Source organism: Maniola jurtina, chromosome 5, assembly GCF_905333055.1.
Source record: "Maniola jurtina chromosome 5, ilManJurt1.1, whole genome shotgun sequence".
In the NCBI taxonomy this organism is placed as follows: Eukaryota; Metazoa; Arthropoda; class Insecta; order Lepidoptera; family Nymphalidae; genus Maniola; species Maniola jurtina.
In genome coordinates, this window is record NC_060033.1 from 11,550,146 (window position 1) to 11,570,001 (window position 19,856).

The 19,856-nt window shown below is 34.8% G+C and overlaps 1 protein-coding gene across 12 annotated transcripts in view; it reads right to left on the reverse strand.

Annotated features, from left to right (window-relative positions):
• LOC123865147 (focal adhesion kinase 1) overlaps positions 1-19,856 on the reverse strand; it is a 176,093-nt gene that overhangs the window by 27,860 nt on the left and 128,377 nt on the right. For 2 of the 12 annotated variants that reach the window (XM_045906004.1, XM_045905994.1), the window contains exon 2: positions 3,400-3,985. The exons of 4 other annotated variants lie outside the window; for them this stretch is intronic. In XM_045906004.1, the coding sequence (XP_045761960.1) occupies positions 3,400-3,845 (446 nt within the window). In that variant the 5' untranslated portion in view covers positions 3,846-3,985. Of the gene's footprint in view, positions 1-3,399; positions 4,202-7,984; positions 7,997-19,856 lie in introns of those variants that run through there. 6 more of the 12 variants (XM_045905996.1, XM_045905995.1, XM_045905993.1 and 3 more) reach the window with 6 other exon arrangements.

A 19,856-nucleotide genomic window follows, 5' to 3' on the forward strand; every position in this document is an offset into this window, starting at 1 on the left:
GGTGAACAAACAGCCCCAAAATTAAAATTACTGGTACACATAACTGGAATGTTGAATGTGCAATTTCCCAGGACATTGTAACGCACTACGTTAGTCCGCTGCTGATACTGAAATGGACATATTATTATGCACACTGGAATTGATCCATACAAAATCGTAGTTATTTTTGTGCCGATTCGAAGCTTTCCACCGACCTACCGGGAATTAAAAATGACACTTTGTGCCAAATGGTCTTCATAGTGACACTAACATACACGCTGAAAATGGTGTACAAAACGAGTTATTTTTTGTACCGATTCAAAGCGCGCGACCGAACGAATCAAGAATTAAAATTGACACTTTGTGTCAAATGGTCTTCATGTTGATACTGTGTAGACTGATATCTCATAAGTTACATTTAGTTTAGAGTACGTCTCGAATGACGCTCACGCAGCTATCAACGCTAAATGATGAAAATCAAGTTCGTTTAGAAACAGGTCGGCAATCGCAGGTCGAGCGTACTTCTAGTAGTAGAGATCAGTGGCTGCTGTGTGCGTGTAATGTAATTTATCAGCCAATCCAATTACGCAGATCCTGAACGAGTTTATATTGACAAATGCCCACAATCTATATGTCGGTATCGAAATTATTACCTTAGATTACAACTCAATACTGATATCAATCTGAACTACATACTTTGCTTATCAGTAAACCTTTTGAAACTTTTGAATGAATTTATCGAATGCTTTATGCAAATCTACTGAAGTATCTAAATAAACTACAAGAACCATAAAGTTGAAATTCAATAACAGAAAGTTTATAAGTCAGTATCGACTATCTAAACATATTTTAAGAAGTAGGCCAAAGCACGAACGTTCAAAGTTTTCTTCCTTGTTTTCGATAGATAATAAACAAAAATTATTTCAAAGAGCATCCAATATAAACCAATTTGTAATGCCAAGAGGGAGCCGACGCTGTAGCAGAATATCAGAGTCTTTATTTTTAATTGGTTTGCATAAAGCTTCGTAATAATCGCTGTCACTGAATATTCATGACGCGATGTTGGTGCTTGGAACTCGTCAATATGGCGGATTTTGTGTATGCATAACCATCACAGGCCGTGTCAGGGTAATAAATAGATACAACTAGACCACCTGATTCAGGACAAACCTAGAGGACAGTACTTACATAGATGCAGGATTTGCAATCTATAATTCTTCCATTTTCTGAAGACAAGCAGATTTTATATGGAAAACTTGGAATCTTTTGGAAGGGAAGTTTTGACCTGCTGGGTTGGTATATAAACGGTACAAAAAGCGTTATTCGAATACTGCCACCCAATACGATCGATAGTGTCAGTACGGACAAATACCTACTAATATAATTCGTACACGGGGTATGGTTTCGCATAATTGTAAAAGCACTAACGTTTATATGTTTATGTGGGTCCCAGACCTGCAATTATTTTATAACAGTATTAACATTTAATATTGCATGGTGGTATAATAGTTTTCAACCTTTCGGCCCCAGAATCTTTAAAAGTTTAGGGGGCATCTTCTATTTTTCACATAATTTATTTTCAGTTTAGAACAATGTATTATCGTCAGACTTTGGTTCTTGATATTTTAATAAGTTGCGAATTTCGTGATCGAACAATTGTACGTCAAATATTATTAACGTAAAAAATCCCCAAGACTAAACATGAGAGCTTTTTTGGTCCTTCCGCATAATAGATAGATGGCAACGACGTTACGACTAAAACGCATGATTCATAGCACTTTGATGTAATTTTAAATGTGAAATATGTTTTGAACTGATATATTTTGGAAGACGAAAGTGTGTCAACATTTGAGAGCTACAAAATGCATATTTCGTATGATTCATTACATGCATAAGTTGATCTATCACGAGACGGGATGCACTATTTTTCAGCACTGAAAATGCGAATAACGACTTCAGCACGCATAGACCGCGCTAGAGAAATATTGACGGTAAAATAAGCAACCGTTTTCTGCAAGGCATGGTAGGGTAGTTACTACCAGGCATACAGATGGTGTCATTCTGCTTTTTAGTATGGGAAATGCGTTTCTTGCCTCCGTGAAGTGTGATCAGCATTAAAAACATAACGAAAAGACGTGCCGCCGAATTGTTAATACTGGTTAATTGCGTTCAGTGACTTCCATTTCTGTAAGTAGGTGCTCCTGGCAATTAATAGCGGTAACTACAGAGTCGTTAAGCTTTCATAATGAGGTTTGTACTGACGCTTTTACCACTTACTCATAAACTCTAAAGTATATCATAATCGTTAACTTTAAAACTTAATGGTTATTATATTTATTATTCAAATATAATAATATTATGTCATTTATGTATTTTGACGATGATAAGAATTATTAAGATCTTTCAACAATCATACCTACGCTACGTACCTCTGACACAGAAATAAATATGATAAAAACAAAAAAAAAATATTTAAAGATGATGATGAATTGTATCAAGAATTTTAAATATAACCAACATGTTTACAGAATCATCATGAATACAAATTGGCAACCTTAAAAACCAACCATAAATAAAATTACGCCAGAGATAATGCGTATTCAAATGGAACACAATATTCGACAAAACTAACGAATTCCTTTACGGATGATCAATGGTCGAAGGCAAATTTAATTCCACCATGCAACCTTCGTAACGCCACCCACTCGCCGCCCACGGAGTTACGCAAGGTGGAGACATTTACGAGTGTTAAGGGAAAGTATCAGAATTAATTATATCCAGCCATCTGTAGCTTGATTGCGATACCCTGTAATTAAATTATAAGGAATTGCTTCCTTATTTATAAGCGTTAGACGCGGGACCTATTCATAAACCCTGGTTTACACCAACAGTCAATTGTTCATCCTTATTTCTATTGAAATATAAATGCTTGTTTTAGACAAAACTGGTCATGTACTGTATATGTTTAGTACTTGGAGTAAGCACGGCGTAAGAAATTCGGTCGATGTTAGAGCGTGGAACCGAAAATAAGTTCAAGTTTCAAGTTTTCCATTTGTTATGGCTATTCGAAATATGTATTACGTTGAGGCACAAAGGCATGACTTTTTTTTTTAATTTATCATATATTCTGTAATCAATATGTATGCACACACCTTAATCATAACCATTTTCTAAAATAAGAAAAGAGATTTCGTAAAACTCAAATAATATTTGTTTTTAATTAAAAAAAATTGTTTGTTTTTTTTTTTATTCGCGACGTCGAATCCAATTTACTAAAATATGCATTATTCGAGCGTCTGACACTTTTGCAGCCAAGATTAATTAATCAGATTACCTTACATTTCTTACACATCGGTTCAGGAGTTTAAGACACGTACAAAATTATCGGCTCTCGAAAGAATACAAAATAAAATCACAAACCTCTTGGATCGGACTCTAGTGTATCTCCACGTGTTGCTGCTGTAGTGACCAGAACTCGATGGGCACAATAATAACTGAAGACTGTTTGGCCTTGGCTGCCTTTGTTTCTTCGATCTCAATTTAACCACTTCTTCTTTTTCTTTTTTCGTTTCTTTCACAGGTGGCTTCTTCGAGTCGACACTCCACCGGTACTTCTCATTTATGTTATGTTTTCTCAATTCTACTTCATCGTCCAGATCCAAATGACCTAGCTTATCATTAATGAAACTTCTAGATCGTAACAGATCTGGTGTTTCGTCAATTTTGTCATGCTTTCGTATCTCGATCGGTGATGTCGGTGGTCGTCTCGGTTCAAAAACGACTTTTGAGTACTCGTTGCTTCGACGCCACAGACGAGGCGATAACGGCCAAAAACGCCCCGCGGGCTGTGCGGACTCCATAACCATTTTTTGAACACTTGTGACAACTTTCTTATTTTTTGTCGACTTCACTTTGCGCACGTAATTACAACTTCCAATTAGCACTGACTTTATCGATGTTTATCACTATTTAAATCTTAAAGTGTTACCAGCGATTAAAATAAGATCTTAAAATAATTTAAGCATAAACGATTGTAATGCAACACTTATCGCAAATACTTTTACTGTGTCACTTATTATTGCACATTTAAAAGATAAAGATATAAAAGATAAACGTGCGCGACATCTGAAAGCGATTGATTGACTACATAAAGAAACAGGTAACGACATGTGCATAACAATCCCCCTCTACGATCAATCATGCGTTACGCCTTCGAATTCTAGATAAAGCGATGATACGAGAACTGAGTGATAGCACGCGCGTAAGGCATCGCAATAAGGCTATACCTACGCGTTCCGATGAATGGAAATAATGGCTTATCTGATACATGGAGCTACCGGAATTGCTGTATGACGGCGGATATTGCTGCCGCTTTATTCTGTTTATTGTATGTACGTAAATTTGTCCAGTTTATTTTATTTAATGTTCTACAATAAAACAAGGGACGTGTGGCCTAGTTGTGAGAATGCATTAGATTGCTATGTTAAGCAACGTCGACCCAAATCGATAACTTGATAGGTGACTGACATTGGAGGCCTGAATTTATTTTCTCCGGATTTATTTACTTCGGAGAGGATGCTAAGCCTTAGGTCCCCGTTATTATCACAAACATTTGTTAATACATAATTATTAATTAATCTAAGAGTCGAAATCTTGTTTTCTTAGTCGAGGAAGGATTTAGGAAACCGCCGCATTTTAATCCCAAGAGGATTGCTGCCATTATGTAATTAATGGAAAAGGGTTACGATCTTCAGCAATAAGATAAGATTATAAAGAAGAAGAACGAAGAACTTCTACATGGCTTATAAATTTTCATAGAATCTTATATAGCATCTTTTTTATAGTAAGTTTCATCACGAGCGTTCTTCATAATAGTTGGAATTGCGGAATATTTTATTTATGGAATAATATCTGGTGTTCCTAATTCGTGAAAATTCACAATTTGTAAATGATAGTAGAAATTGGGGAATCGAAAATCGCCGGCACTTTTTAATGAACTCACCTATTAAATAAAGTAAGAGAAAGTTTTCAATTGGCGATATTCTCTAAGACGAGCAAAGTAACAAGTACTCGTATTAGCTAGTTTGAAACATTATTCGTAAAAGTACCTGGTACATATTAATATACAGTACGGGTATATTACGTCCTGTCGTACGCTGCTTCCTGAGCGGTCGTTTAGTATGCGACGTTATTCGTATACATCCTACGGTGAGGCATTACATATCGTAGCAATTTTATGGTTATCCGTTTTAGATGCAGATGCCTTGGCTGATTGTGGGAAAGTAGAAATTCATTGCGCAGAAGAATAAATATATCGATGACATCCTTTATAACAATAGAATGCCAATGAATTGGAAGAAGTAGAGGTCAGATCGCTATCAATGTGTAAAATACAGTGTCATAATAATGATGTAGGTGGTCTTGCTTAATTATGTAGATCAAAATACTCCACATGACCAAATAAGTGTGTAAGTATTATATTCTTTACGCTCGAATAAGTTTCAATCAAAATATAGTATCTACTTACCGTCCAAAACAACACATCCCTACAGAACTATCAGTGAAATCACACATTCGAGATTTTTTTACCAACGAATGTCCACAAAAGAGCTGTTTAAAGCAGCCAATCAATAACACTATCACATATTAGTGCATACAACAATAATCCGATGATAAATGACCAACAAAAAAGGCTACCTAATGTGGCGAAGGAAGCGGCTGAATCACAGGAAGCTATACCTATTGTATATAGAAATTATCATTACGACGAGCTCCCTGACTCAGGCGACTCAGTTCTCGAAATTGATGGAGACATTATATGGAGACCTACGCAAGCATCGAGACATAATAGATAAATATAACCGATTGCAAAATATTTTATATCCACGCAGATAACGATAGCAATTTTAAATGCTAATATTTATTGCATAACACCTACTTTAACCAATTCCATTAGGTATGTTATGTAGAAGATCACATCGCATTGAATAAATACGAAAACTAAGAACTTAAAGATTAGTCAAGGAATTTTTCTATGATCTTCTTTCCTAATCTTTTTTAAACTAAACTTCTTCGTTTCCAAAGGAAAAGAATAATTATATGAAAAAATTCATGGGTTAGCTTTAATTTCGAAGAGCAGTATTCTCTCAAGGATTATACAAAAGCACAATATTTTAAAGTCCATCGTAGCCAATGTTGGTCATTTTGGATATCCAAATTCATAATATGAAAATTAGAATAAATTACAGGTATTTTACATATCCATAAAATATAGGATTATCGCTATCTTTGATATGTTTTATGAATCAGTATTTCACGAAATTCACGTCAACGTCGGAGACAATATGGAGACCTGCGACCAAACAGATAAGGACAATTGAAACGAAAAATTTACATTTGATAAGGACAAACTATGATTCGAGTAAAAGCAAATTCTCTTGAAAATGAAATAACTGAATCATATAAATTGCCTGGGAATTCTTTTTAGTTTCTAACAAGTAGAACTGACAATAAACTTCCCACAGAAAGTGTAATAGTAACGGCTTCTAATTAAACCTAAGCCTGAGATACACTAGCTGCAATTGAAGATATCACACGAAACGCGCGCGTACATGTGTTAGATTTGTGATACAAGTAGCTCTACCTCTTGTGTAACTCTATGTCCATCTGCACGCAACTGCAGAAACGAAGCCCCAACGATCTCTTCGTAGTGTGAACGCCTTCCATTCCTTCCAGTTCCTTTGTAGACGCGCGCGTTGCACAGCGGTGCCGTCGTACGTTATTTGTTTTGGCAATTTTAATTAATATTCACGTAGCAAATAATGTGAATAGGTAATTACCGTAAAAGCAGATTATTACGAAAATAGGACAGTTGCTCCGGCAACGTACCTCTATTAATAATTAGAATTCGTCGGTAGCCATTAATCACCAAACAAATTGAATGGACGGAATAATTTATTTACTTTCTTTATTCTGCATTAAACTTCAAAATGAAAGATATTGTTTGAATTTCCGAATCGTATGACATGATTGTACGAGATGATGCAGTCTCATGCAAGTCAGTATAGTTTAATTCCGCAAAACAAAAAGGGTCAAATCTAATCAGATTTTAATTTTTAAAGGGAACAGAACCTACAGAATCTTTTTAGTAGAGAAAATCACCGTACTTTATTTACAAGAGTTAAGAAAGATAATGTGGTAATTTGAGGCGTAATCTTGCTTGTGAAACTGTAATTCGCAAAGCTGCTTCAGAGTTCGTAAACCTCATAAACTGGAAATTATGTGGTTCAATTACTGCTTATACACGTGAGCCTGAACATAATAGCGCGTCACGTTTATTTGATGATGACTTTACCATACTTTTATGGCTTCAGTGTTTCGGTAGACATTCTCAGTAATCAATCAATGATATTTTTGTCTCGGCATCAGAACAGGGGAGGTGCTCGCACACAATAGCCGGAACAGACAGTAAAGACAATCATACTGAATACGTCGGTATACTAGTTTCAAATTAAGTGCCAAGCCACTTTGGATTCTTTACTCACTAGTTTATAGATCATATTACTTTGGCAGCAATATGCTGATAATATATTACATGCGTGGGACTCGGGAGGCGCTTAAAATGGCACACCTAATATCGTATGCAATGTGCTCGAATGACAGTTGCCTGGAAATTGGAAGACGATACACATTTGCTCATATATTGACAGTAGAATTGAATTTTAATTATGTTGACATTATAAGCAAAGCATGTCACAGAGAAAGATTTCTTTCGCACAATTTTCAGGGCTCAATTTCGAAGGATGCCGGATGCGAAAACAAACAAAGCATATAGTCCAAATTATACTTTTGAGTGCTCATTCTTGAGCCTAAGCTTAATTTCAGAATAAGTTTAAAATAAATATGAAGCGGTGCGTGTAATGATTGGAACGAAAAGGGAAACGGTTAATATTCTGATTATCATAATGGATTCCTGATGTGTCCTTGAAGCAGAATGTTAAACGACCATAAATGATAAATAGTTTTGTATTTAAAGCCTTCATTACGCAAAACCATTTTTTACATACAAAATCCGTAACGGGCAACGAATTTAATGGATTATCCGATACGAATGTTGAATTGGCTGACGAATGGTCCAAAAGCTGACTGATTGTACACGTCAATCATCTGGGAGCAGGATTTAGCTTTTTACTGCTGAGTGCTGGCCCGATTGGTTGTGATAAAAGGATATTCCCTGACGTAATCCAAGTTATATTTGCCTCTATTTCTTTAACATTTGTTAACTACTAATGTTACCACAGTTACACAAATAAATTAACATAAATATACCGAAAATATCAATCAATGATACGATTGATCGTGCGTCGTTATAGTTTGCGTGGATATTGCTTCTGCAACAGACTTATAACTCGACAACTAAAGATCACATAACATAATCACGGGAACGGCATTTATGTACATTTCTTTCTATAGTAGTGGGTTCAATAGATATAAGTAAGAAATCCATCGCAATATTATTTGAAATAAATTACTCGTAAATGTTCAAGTTAGTACATAAAAGTTGGAATGGTGGTACACTTTCAATTTAATACAAGTACGACATCCAGGAATAAGTTTCCGAGAAACAAAAGAAGATAATCACAACAGAAACAGAAAAGTAAAACAAGAAAACACATTGCACTCTAATCTAATAACAAAACTTTATTCTTCAGTTGTTGGAAAACTAGTAGTGTTTTTACAGGCAGTATTTCGCGCTGCAAAGTTTGTTTTCGATTTTGTAAAGTAAACTGGGAGCAAAACCAAATAAGTTTCGCTCGGGACGTTGTGTCTGTCTAGGAATTTTTATACAGGATTAGGGCGGATGTCTATTCGGATTTTTTTCGGATTTGTTTAACTTCGTAGAGAAATTGTATGTATTCAAAGGTATATTAACAAAGTTACGTCAAATAAAATTGAATTTGTATCCGATTATTGTGATATTTATTGGTGTGTTGATACAATAAATAGAAAAATAAACAACAATCATCTCGATCAGATATAACAGAAGGCACAGATGTTGCACATCTGAAGAAAACAATGTGACAACAAAAAAAAAAAAACAAAAACTTTAAAAGAAGATTAAAGAATAAGAAAAAACTTGCAGGCTGAGCTTATTATTTCGAAGGAATTAATTTATCTGCCAAATAATGTTTGAAGTTATTGGAACGTCGAAGAAAAACCCTTATAATTTTATTATTTACATCACAGTGGTTTTGTGGAACAGCAAGAATTTAAATGAAGTCAACTTGCGTATAAGTCGGGAAAAAACGGGTCGGTTAATTAAAAAGTTTTGTGAGATTTCATTCTTGGAAACTTCGCCGTTCTTTTAAGGATTTTTCAGTTAATTAGAACAGAATCATTACTGCGGGCGGATTCATTAAGCAGTGCATCTTGTAGTGCTGTTTGGAATTCTATTTTATTGCTCACCATTCAGATTTATCGGAATGAATTCAAATTCACAATTCGCTTTATCATCCCTGCACAGCCAATACTTTTCTATGCGATGGATTAAACGGTCCGGAAACACAGATAAAACATTAATTTTATGTCTATATCCCATCCCATGAAGTGATTTTATAAAATACACGTACAGTAGAATTTACATGATTATACTATAACAAAGTTAATCTAGCCGTTAACCTACAGCGCTATTTTTACATCGACTTCAAGTAAAAATATTTCCGCAGTGTGGGAATGAAGAGTTAGTCACGAGCTATACCACACATTTGTAAACTTCTGAAAAAAGTGATGAGTCAAACTCAACGTTTACAATTTTTATTTTGCTATAAAAGAAAGAATATTTTAATTAATTTTTTCCTTTTCTCATAAAAACAATGTGCGCTGACAGGCTTGACAGGACTAGCAAATTAAAACCTGTAAAGAAGCTGTAAAATAGATAGAGTTACGAAACCTTGAACTTTAGTTAATAGTGCATTGCCTATAACAGAAATAATATATAATTGATTAAGCACAAGTACTGAAAACAACGTTTTTTATTTGTATGAAGAATTCTTCTGCGGTTACTGACGTCTAACCAACTAGTCAACATTTTAAACAAGTTAGTAGTGAAGCAAGGTAAATTCAGGTTATACATAACTATGTGCGTTGTAAGTGACATTATTTCAACCAAAAACATTAATCATTTGGGACAGCCAACCGCAAGTTTCACTTACGTATTAACATTTCTCGTACTTACGTTAGTACCAATTTCCGTATAAATTATTTATTTGAAGTGGCTTTAAATATTTACTAGCCTACCTGCCCTGGCTTCGCTCGAGGAGAATTTTAAAATTGGTGAGAGGATGGAATTTCCAAAAATTGTGAGACCAAATGTCAATTTTCATGGACTTGAAAACTTGAAAATTGACAGACTTTCATAAAAAATATACCACCTCCTATTTAACCCCTTTAGACATGGAATATCCAATAATGCTTTCCTAGTGAATGCCTAATGCTTCTGTTGGAAAAAATCTACTGTCAAAATTTTTCTAACCCCAACGGTTTAGGCTGTGTTGTTAGATCAGTCAGTCAGAATTTCAGGACAAGTCTTGTTATATTTGTGTATAGAATGGTGTTTTTAAAATTAATTTAATTTAACCTAAAAATAGTTTATTTAAAAAAAAAATTGTCTATTTAATGGAAGTTTTAATAAACGTTATTACCTAAGCGCCCAAGTCTGTCGTTCTATTTGACAACCTGTTAAATATTGATTAACATATTGTATAGTAATAAATAATAATATATTGTACAAAAACATGTGTCGCACCTGTCAGGGTGGGCCAATATTTTGAAATATATTCAACCGCAAGAGATCATTAAAGCAGGCGTAGTGTATATTATTTACTGTCGTTATTAGGCGATTGGAGTCGAGCCAAAGGACTCCGATGAGTCAGGGATACAGGGAACTTCTGTCTCGCTGGCGACATTGATATTTTAGCTTCCGCGGTTTGAAGCCTTTTGTTTTGTTTCAATAAATCATCTTTGTTTGTATTTTTAATTAATTATCTGACGGGTAAATGTACTGGTAAATACCAGACACAATAATAATACGTGATCAAGCTAAGTTGCACACTAATGGAATAAAAATCAGACAGTCCCTTTCCAAAAATAATTTTGCCAAAAGGCACTCGTTTTAATAAGGTCAATAAAATTTTAGTTAATGATTTGTTTATAAAAGAAGTCGATTTAAATTTTTGGTGTAGCTATTTCTAACTATACAAAAGTGACTTCATCTTTCAAGTATTCGACAGCCTTTGCAAATTCTAATTAATATGTATTTCACAAGTATTTTCATTTTGACGTCATGTTGTCTACCTTGATAATAATAATATTATTTCTCGAAGAATTTTGATAGAATTTTAGTTAACCTTCTACCCTCCCATTTGCCTACAGTTCGTTATTTCTCTAAGCTAGTAGTACCTACTAAGGTTGAAATCTATAGGGCGCACTTTGACTTTGCTTAGACTTAAGTTCCAGTTAAAACGAGATAGATTTATGCCAGCGGTATAATGCTGCCTTGTTTTAACAGTGTCTTAAGTCTGAGCAAGTCAAAGTACGCTCTATATATCTCAGCCTAAGAATTCAAGCGCCCTTCGAATTTCAATCTGCCCACAATCAGCTAGCCAGTAATATCTTTGAGATATTAAAGTCATCCATCTGCATGATCTACATACAGCTGGCTCCAATACAATTAATATATATTGCAATTTACATAAATCAATTATTCATAAAATCGTTATTACGTCATGAGCCGAGACAGATTATTGACCCCTATAATGTCGGGTCAGAGGCGTGTCACAGATGTGGGCCACTTGGTTGTATTGTGATATGACTAAGGCCTAACCTTTGAATGATATTCACTTTAATGGACACGTAAATCGTGCCAATTCTATTTTGCAGTTTAAGTAAGTCAAAGTATTATTAAATACTGGATAAAGAAATTAAAATAAAAAAATATCGGTCAAATGCAAATCGCACTCGCGCACGTAAGGTTCCGTTCCAATTTCACGCTGAAATCCGTTGGTTTGTACGGCACAAGTTAAGGCTTTAAACTTACACTTAAATAATTTAAATCTGTTACGGATATATTATGTACACGTATTTATTAAGCAAAAGTTCATAATTAAGAGGTTCAGTGAAGTGTAAATAAGTATTTTTATGACACTTCGAGTATTTAATTGGTCTGTCTGACAAAAAAATAACCATTTTTAATGGAGGTATGGAATATCTGTATAAACGTCTACACAAAACGTAGTAAAAACAGGACATATAAAGTAAACAAGGGAAACGGCAAAAATTCCGTTGAAGGCAATTTAGCTAATGGACGGGTCACTCCCCGAAATGGGAGTAACGACACTAACAACAGCAAATAGCACAAATTAGACACTTTAAATACCATACATACATCTACTTACAGATGGAAAGTGTAATTGAACCAATAACGGTTAACCTTGTTATAAATAGGCTAAATTTTTTGTGACGTAAGTAAAGAATAGAGATGCAAACTATGCTGACTTGACTAGCACAAGTGTAAATTAAAAATTTATAACACCCCCGACAATTAGTGAAGGTTACTGTAACTACAAAAGAGCTGATAACTTTCAAACGGCTGAACCGATTTTCTTGGATTATAGCTAAAAACACTCTCGATCAAGCCACCTTTCAAACAAAAAACTAAATTAAAATCGGTTCATTAGTTTAGGAGCTACGATGCCACAGACAGATACACAGATACACTCGTCCAACTTATAACACCCCTCTTTTTGGGTCGGGGGTTAAAAATCACTATAGGTATAGGAGCCTTAGATGAAGAATTAGTACGTAGTACGTACTTAAGGCTTTTCTATATCGATGGCAAGAGCAAGAAGATTTTCAAATGTTTAATTTATCAAATTCAATAGATATCAGATCTAATTTTATAGGGAACAAAATCCATTGAAAATATATTAAACATTTAAATCAAAATATATGTACATAATTTTAGCTAGGACGTCACAATAGGGCAGACACTCTTCTTTTTCTTTTCCTTTCTATGAGTTTGGATGTATGTCTACAGGTATTTAAAGAATAACTCGGCTAGACGTAGCCACTCAACCTGTATTTTCTTAATTTAGGTACCTTAACCCGTGTATCTGGTATATCCATCATAGTTTATTAGTTTTTGTTGTGCGTCAAAGTAATTAAGATAGCTCACGGTGATAAAAAACCTATATAATTGTTGGCATACCACGATCCCTCGTAGAAAGTTATTCCAAACTGGTCAGACTTGATGCAAGGCCGTAAAGCTTCCCATGCACTGTCATCCTTCGTAACTACCATCGAAATAGCCTCTATTATGGCGGCTGGCTTTTGAAGCATGTTTATTTTTAACCAGCTAATACATACAGAGTCAGAACCATTTTATATGAATTTTAAGCACATAGGTTTTAACCGTCTATGAATATCTGAGAGATCAACTCTTGTAAAAAATCTTATATGTAAAGTTATAAGTAAAAGTATTATACTTTAAGGATTCTTGATGAGACTTTTGATGACTAATGAGAACTAGGTTAGGTCACTACCGGGTATTACCTAGTATTAAATTCATCATTATTTGCTAACCCTGAATTCCAATCGCAAGCGTAAAACCTGCCGATCCAAAAAATAGACCGTTTTGCAACAAAACCGTCGATATTATATTTTTGCCATTTGCATATATAACCGTTTATAATAAGTGGTTGTCCTCTGCAACAGCCTGACTGGCTGCCATTACCTTTCACTGCAATATGTTATTTTTTTTTAAATCTTAGTTTCCATTTAAAGTGAAAGTACATTGCCATTTATATGCACGGGACTAAAACGTCTTTCTTGAATTTTGAGTGCGGTCAATTATAATATTATTGTATTTTTTGCATTAGTATCGCGCATAGTTACCGGTATTTAACGCTGAATCACCAAGCGATTTAGCTTTTAGTGGGTATGATACGCCTCTGGTTACATCTGCATAGTATTGTACCTGTACAGCCTCAAGCTTTCCATGTTTATAATACCAACGGCCTACTTGGCACACGGATTAGTTATGTGGTCTCATAGGTAAGAGGTCTCGGTTTCGATACCGAGCAGTGTCAATTTGGGATAGTATAATTTCTGAAATATTTCCGGTTTATTCCGTGGCTACCACCCTATCTAAAAATCGTGCCGCTAAGCTACTTAACGTTTCGGTACGACGACGCTACGTAGAAATCAATCGGGTTTAATTAAACTGACATAGCCCTTCCATATTAGTTCGCTATGTTACCATTAGAGACTGCATAATCACTCACAACTGATATCGCAGTCAAGGTCTAACTTGCCGTTGAATAAAACTAAGAACATGAAACAGAAAGTTCTATTGTTTGTATCAGCTCTTTACGGTGACCGCTAGTTTCAACAAGTTTCATATTACTCACTACCCAGTGGACCTAATTAGACCACAAAAACTCTTTGCAAACAAGTTCTGCATACATTAGTTAGACTGGCTACGTCTACATCAGCCATTTACCTCAAACTGTGACATTACAATCAAGCGCTAACTTGTCGTGAAACAAGTGTAAATTAAAAATTTATAACACCCCCGACAAGTGAAGGTTACAGTTACTAGAAAAGAGCTGATAACTTTCAAACGGCTGAACCGATTTTCTTGAATTATAGCTAAGAACACTCTCGATCAAGCCACCTTTCAAACAAAAAAAAACTTAATTAAAATCGGTTCATTAGTTTAGGAGCTACGATGCCACAGACAGATACACAGATACACACGTCAAACTTATAACACCCCTCTTTTTGGGTCGGGGGTTAATAAATCTGAGAGCGGAAAAGCTATATATAAAAGTTCTATTGTTTGTATCCGCCCTTATACCTATACGAGAACCGCTAGTTTCAACGAGTTTAACATTACCCAGTACTAGATCACAAAAAACTGTTTGCCAACAAGTTCTGCATACATTAACGACTGACCTTACATACTTCGCGTATATTTATTTATCAAAACTAAACCGTACGACCTTGAAAATACCAACAAAGATCATCTCGAGTCTTATTTTGGTGAACAAGTGCCAGATAATGAGATTTACATAACAAGAGATTTAAATGTTTAACTATTGTTATTTGAAGTACTTACAATTTACATGTTATGTACTTTATTTTGGTGATCTACAAATTCAATTGCGTAATGCGTAGAGCTCAATATACCTTGATTTTATCTATTTCTGTGTTAGATACAGTTCAAGTTTTTTCAGTAAGTTATCAGAAATGATCGTCAAGTACAAGAAATCTGACTGAATAATTAAATCTTAAGCGATCTAAAAAATCAAGGATCTATGCTAAGTTGGTTAAAGCTAAAATAGAATTTAATATACTTAGTTAGTAGGCATAGTGCTTGGCTACAAAAAACACCAGTAACTAGTATACCTACGTTTATCTTGCCTGGTTTGTGAATAGACAATAATATGTTGAAGCCAGGCAGGCAAGTCTAAGCGGCAAAAGCTTCATAACTGGCGACCTCTCACGGCTAAGCTCCCGTAAGAATTTCGAAAAATCTCGTGTTATCCCTAATCTGCATCATAAAGGAAATCTTTATGCGAAATGTAAGTTTTCTAGGTCCAAGAATTTGGGCTGGGCATTGATGAGTCAGTCAGTGAGTGAGTCAAGATTATTCTTTCGAACCCCTGAACCAAAAAGAGGGGTGTTATAAGTTTGACGTGTGTTTCTGTGTATCTGTCTGTAGCATCGTAGCTCTTGAACTAAAGAACCAATTTTAATTTAATTTTTTTTTTGTTTGAAAAGTGGCTTGATCGAGAGTGTTCTTAGCTATAATCCAAGAAAATCGGTTCAGCCGTTTGAAAGTTATCAGTTCTTTTCTAGTTACTGTAAACTTCACTTGTCGGTCTTCAAATTTTTAATTTACACTTGTTTTATTACATGTACTGATTACGGTTTTCGTAGCTTACGGCAAAATACTCGTATGTACAGGAAAAGGGGAGGCAAGAAAACTAGTGATTAACAGGACAACCTTGGGAAATAACGCGGAAGTATGCGGAAAAAAGGGAATAAGAAGATAATGTGCGTCGCGTCGTATCATTAAGTGTAGTGAAATTAGTGAGACGGATCAGCTCCTCCCCATTGACTGATATGGTTAATCACCTCGCTTCCATGTCATTATTGTTCATGGCAAAGTTAATCACAATCAACGAAACTCAGGGTCCATAGGTTTTTTTTTTTTAATAATAGGGAGAGGTTATCAAGTTGACGCATTTTGTTCATTTTTTGGTGATGTTACGAATATTGTATTTTTGATCAATTGAGTTGGGTTCATTTTAATTGGGTGAAGATTTCATGAAAATCTTTAGAAACTGGGTGGATGATAACTAAATGATTATTATTAGTTGTTTTTCGAAATCGAACATGTAATAGAACTGTAAACAGAAGACTTCAACGATTAGTAGGTATTATGAATATGACACATTAATAACCTGTATGATAACAAGTGTAAATTAAAAATTTATAACACCCCCGACGATCCAAAGTATCTGAGTTTTCCAAAACATCATTTTCAAATAAATAATTATGTATTTAGGCAACGTCCATCTTGACAGCTTGACATTTGTCTATTGACATAATATTATGAACCTAACGGTTATCTAACCTTCTTTTCTACAAGAAAACTAGAAAAGAGCTGATAACTCTTAAACGGCTGAACCAATTTTTTTAGATTATAGCTAAGAACACTATCGATCAAGCCACCTTTCAAACAAAAAAAAAACTAAATTAAAATCGGTTCATTCATTTAGGCGCTACGATGCCACAGACAGATACACAGATACACAGATACACAGATACACAGAGACACAGATACACAGATACACAGACACACAGATACACACGTCAAACTTATAACACCCCTCTTTTTGGGTCGGGGGTTAAAAAGACTAAATAAAAGCTTTTAAGAATTTAATAAATAATTTACTCGGTTATCAGGTCGTAAAGAAGTTGTGCCAGCCAGTTTTTATGAAAACACCAATTATTGTTATCGCGTTGATTAACCAGTTAAGTATTTTGTCCCAGCGAGTAGTATAAATTTGTAAATATTAACAGAGCTCTCTCCGTCACTTACTCCATACAATCGTAGTTCCCATTTCATTTGAATATTAAGCAACCAAAGTCCATGAAATTTTGCAGACATAGTCTAGAAACTAATATCTGTGTCTGTGGTGTTTTAGATTTTTCTAAAAATATGTAGTTTTAAAATTACAGGGGCTCAAAGATTTGTATTTTTCTTTAAAAAAAGGCCCAACTTTGTGCTCGTTTTTCTAGACAACGAAGCAATTTAATGAAATTTGGAAAAACCACAGACCTAGAAAATTTAATGAATATTATGTAGTAAAAAAATTATCGTTATATATTTTATATTGTTATAATTATGTGGGAACTACGAAAACCAGAAATTACACCCAGAAATCTTGAAAATTTCGTGCTGTCTCGATTTGTGCAAGCGGGGTGGTGAAGTGCGGGGGACGACACGTGAAACTGACAGAAACGGACAGTCTAAACACACGGGCCACATTTAGACTGCACCCGACTCCAAACTTGTCGATAGGTCTAACTAAATACATTTCAACTTGCGTTAGACGTATGCGTTACCTACTCAGACGTTGCCTGTAGATAAAAATATGTCTCATGTTTGCTGGCAATAGCGTATGCATCAAACCCTGCAAGTTGCAACTCTCTTGCAACCTATTCCTCACGCAATACGCACAGCTTTAATATTATAATTTTTGACAATGTATACTATATGTAATGCCATATCACAGGTCACTCTCTGATTTATTGCTAACAATTTACTTCCAAATGCAAAGAAATCTAAGTGTGTTGAATTCACACTGCCCAATACCAGGACCTTAAATGACATAAATTCATTGATAAATAATCATATGTTGAAAATAAAGGAGAACCCCGTGTTTCTCGGTATAATGTTAGATGCAAAGCTTCTATGGAACACCCACATATCAACACTTGATGGTAAACTCAGCTCTGCTGCTTACACTGTTAGAAAAATTCGACAGGTACTGACGTGGAAACTGTATATTTTTTTTATAACTGAAAAATTGTATATTTTGCCTATTTTCACTGTATTATGTCTTACGGACTCTTGCTATGAGATAAAGCGGTAGATATTGAGAAAAAAATGTATTACAGAAAAGGACAGGACGTGCAATTTATAATTTAAAACCGCGCGCTGCCATACAATAAAAATATAAGGAAATAAGTACCTTATCTATTATCTTATAGTAGCTTCTAAATATATTTACAACTAGCTAATGCCCGCAGCTTCGCTCGCGTGGATTTAGGTTTTTAAAAATCCCGATCCTTTCATTTCCCAGAACAAAAGTTGCCTCTCCGTATAGCTCGTCCCCGGGATGCAACTTGTTTCTGTATCACGTAAGAATATTTAAACGGATTATCCTTTTCAAATCCCGAGGGATCACCAGGATTTAGGAATGCAATTTCTTACAGCATCAGGGTTGAGGTCAACGACAAAGTGTTTACTTGGTATAGATACCTTCAATATCAATTAATAATCGACACTTTTTAAATCCCATTAGCTTTAGTAGTCAGGTCCCCTGCAACATCAGGATTGAGGAGTTGGAATCCAAATTTTTTATTGAACAATGTCGCAAACTTTCTTTATCGATTAAAAAAACTACCCAAAATTACGCAGTTAGGTTACCTGCCAAATTTCATGGTTTTGAGTCAACGGGAAGTACCCTAGAGGTTTTCTTGACACACACGACAGACAGAGAGATAGACAACAAAGTGATCCTATAAGAGTTCCGTTTTTCATTTTGAGGTACGAAACCCTAGAAAACGTAGGAACGGCATTCCGAACCAGTGGTAAATTTTTCTGACCATCCAAAAACACTTTGAAGTTTACCTAAAAGTTTACAGGAATAAAAATTTATCATTGTATTCCATTCCATTTCATTCTATTCCATTCTGTTCAAAGATAAATAGATAATAAAAATATTTGTCACCGAAACAATAATTTACGATACATCGACCAATATCAATTTTACTGATGACAATCTGACTATTACCAAAGTGAACGACTACTATAATATCTATTATATACGACTAACATAATATGTATTATAAATTGTGTGCCGTTTGCATTCTCACTAGGTTCTCATTAAGTTTGTTTTATTTGGTTAAACTTTCTGGCATTTATATTGTTATGACGTTTAATTGGCAAACAGTCTGTTTATTGGCTGAAACTCAAAAATTCAGCCAATCACAACAAAGAAAATATTGTAATAATGATTGATGCAGCTTTCTGTAATTGAAAACAAAATATTTGACATTAACTTGAATGTGACAGTGTTTTCCGAATAGGGTTGCCAGAGGCCCCGTATTTTACTGGTTACCCCGTATGTCAGTAATTATGAAAATAAAATACGGGGCAAATAAAACTAAATATTTTTAGGGTTCCGTAACTCAAAAGCAAAAAGAACTCTTATAGGATCACTTCGTTGTCTATCAGTCTGTCTGTCTTTCCGTCTGTCCGTCTGTCCATCTGTCCTTCTATCCGTCTGTCATGTGTTCATGAACAAATATTAGTATTTTCAATTTTCAAAGTAAGATAACTACATATATCAAGTGGGTTATCATATGAAAGGGCTTTACCTGTTCATTCTAAAACAGATTTTTATTTATTTTTATGCATATTTTTTTTAATGCATAACAGTTTTTGATTTCTCGTGTAAAATGTCGAAAAAAATACCCGAATCGGAACCCTCGGTGCGTGAGTCTGACTCGCACTTGGCTGG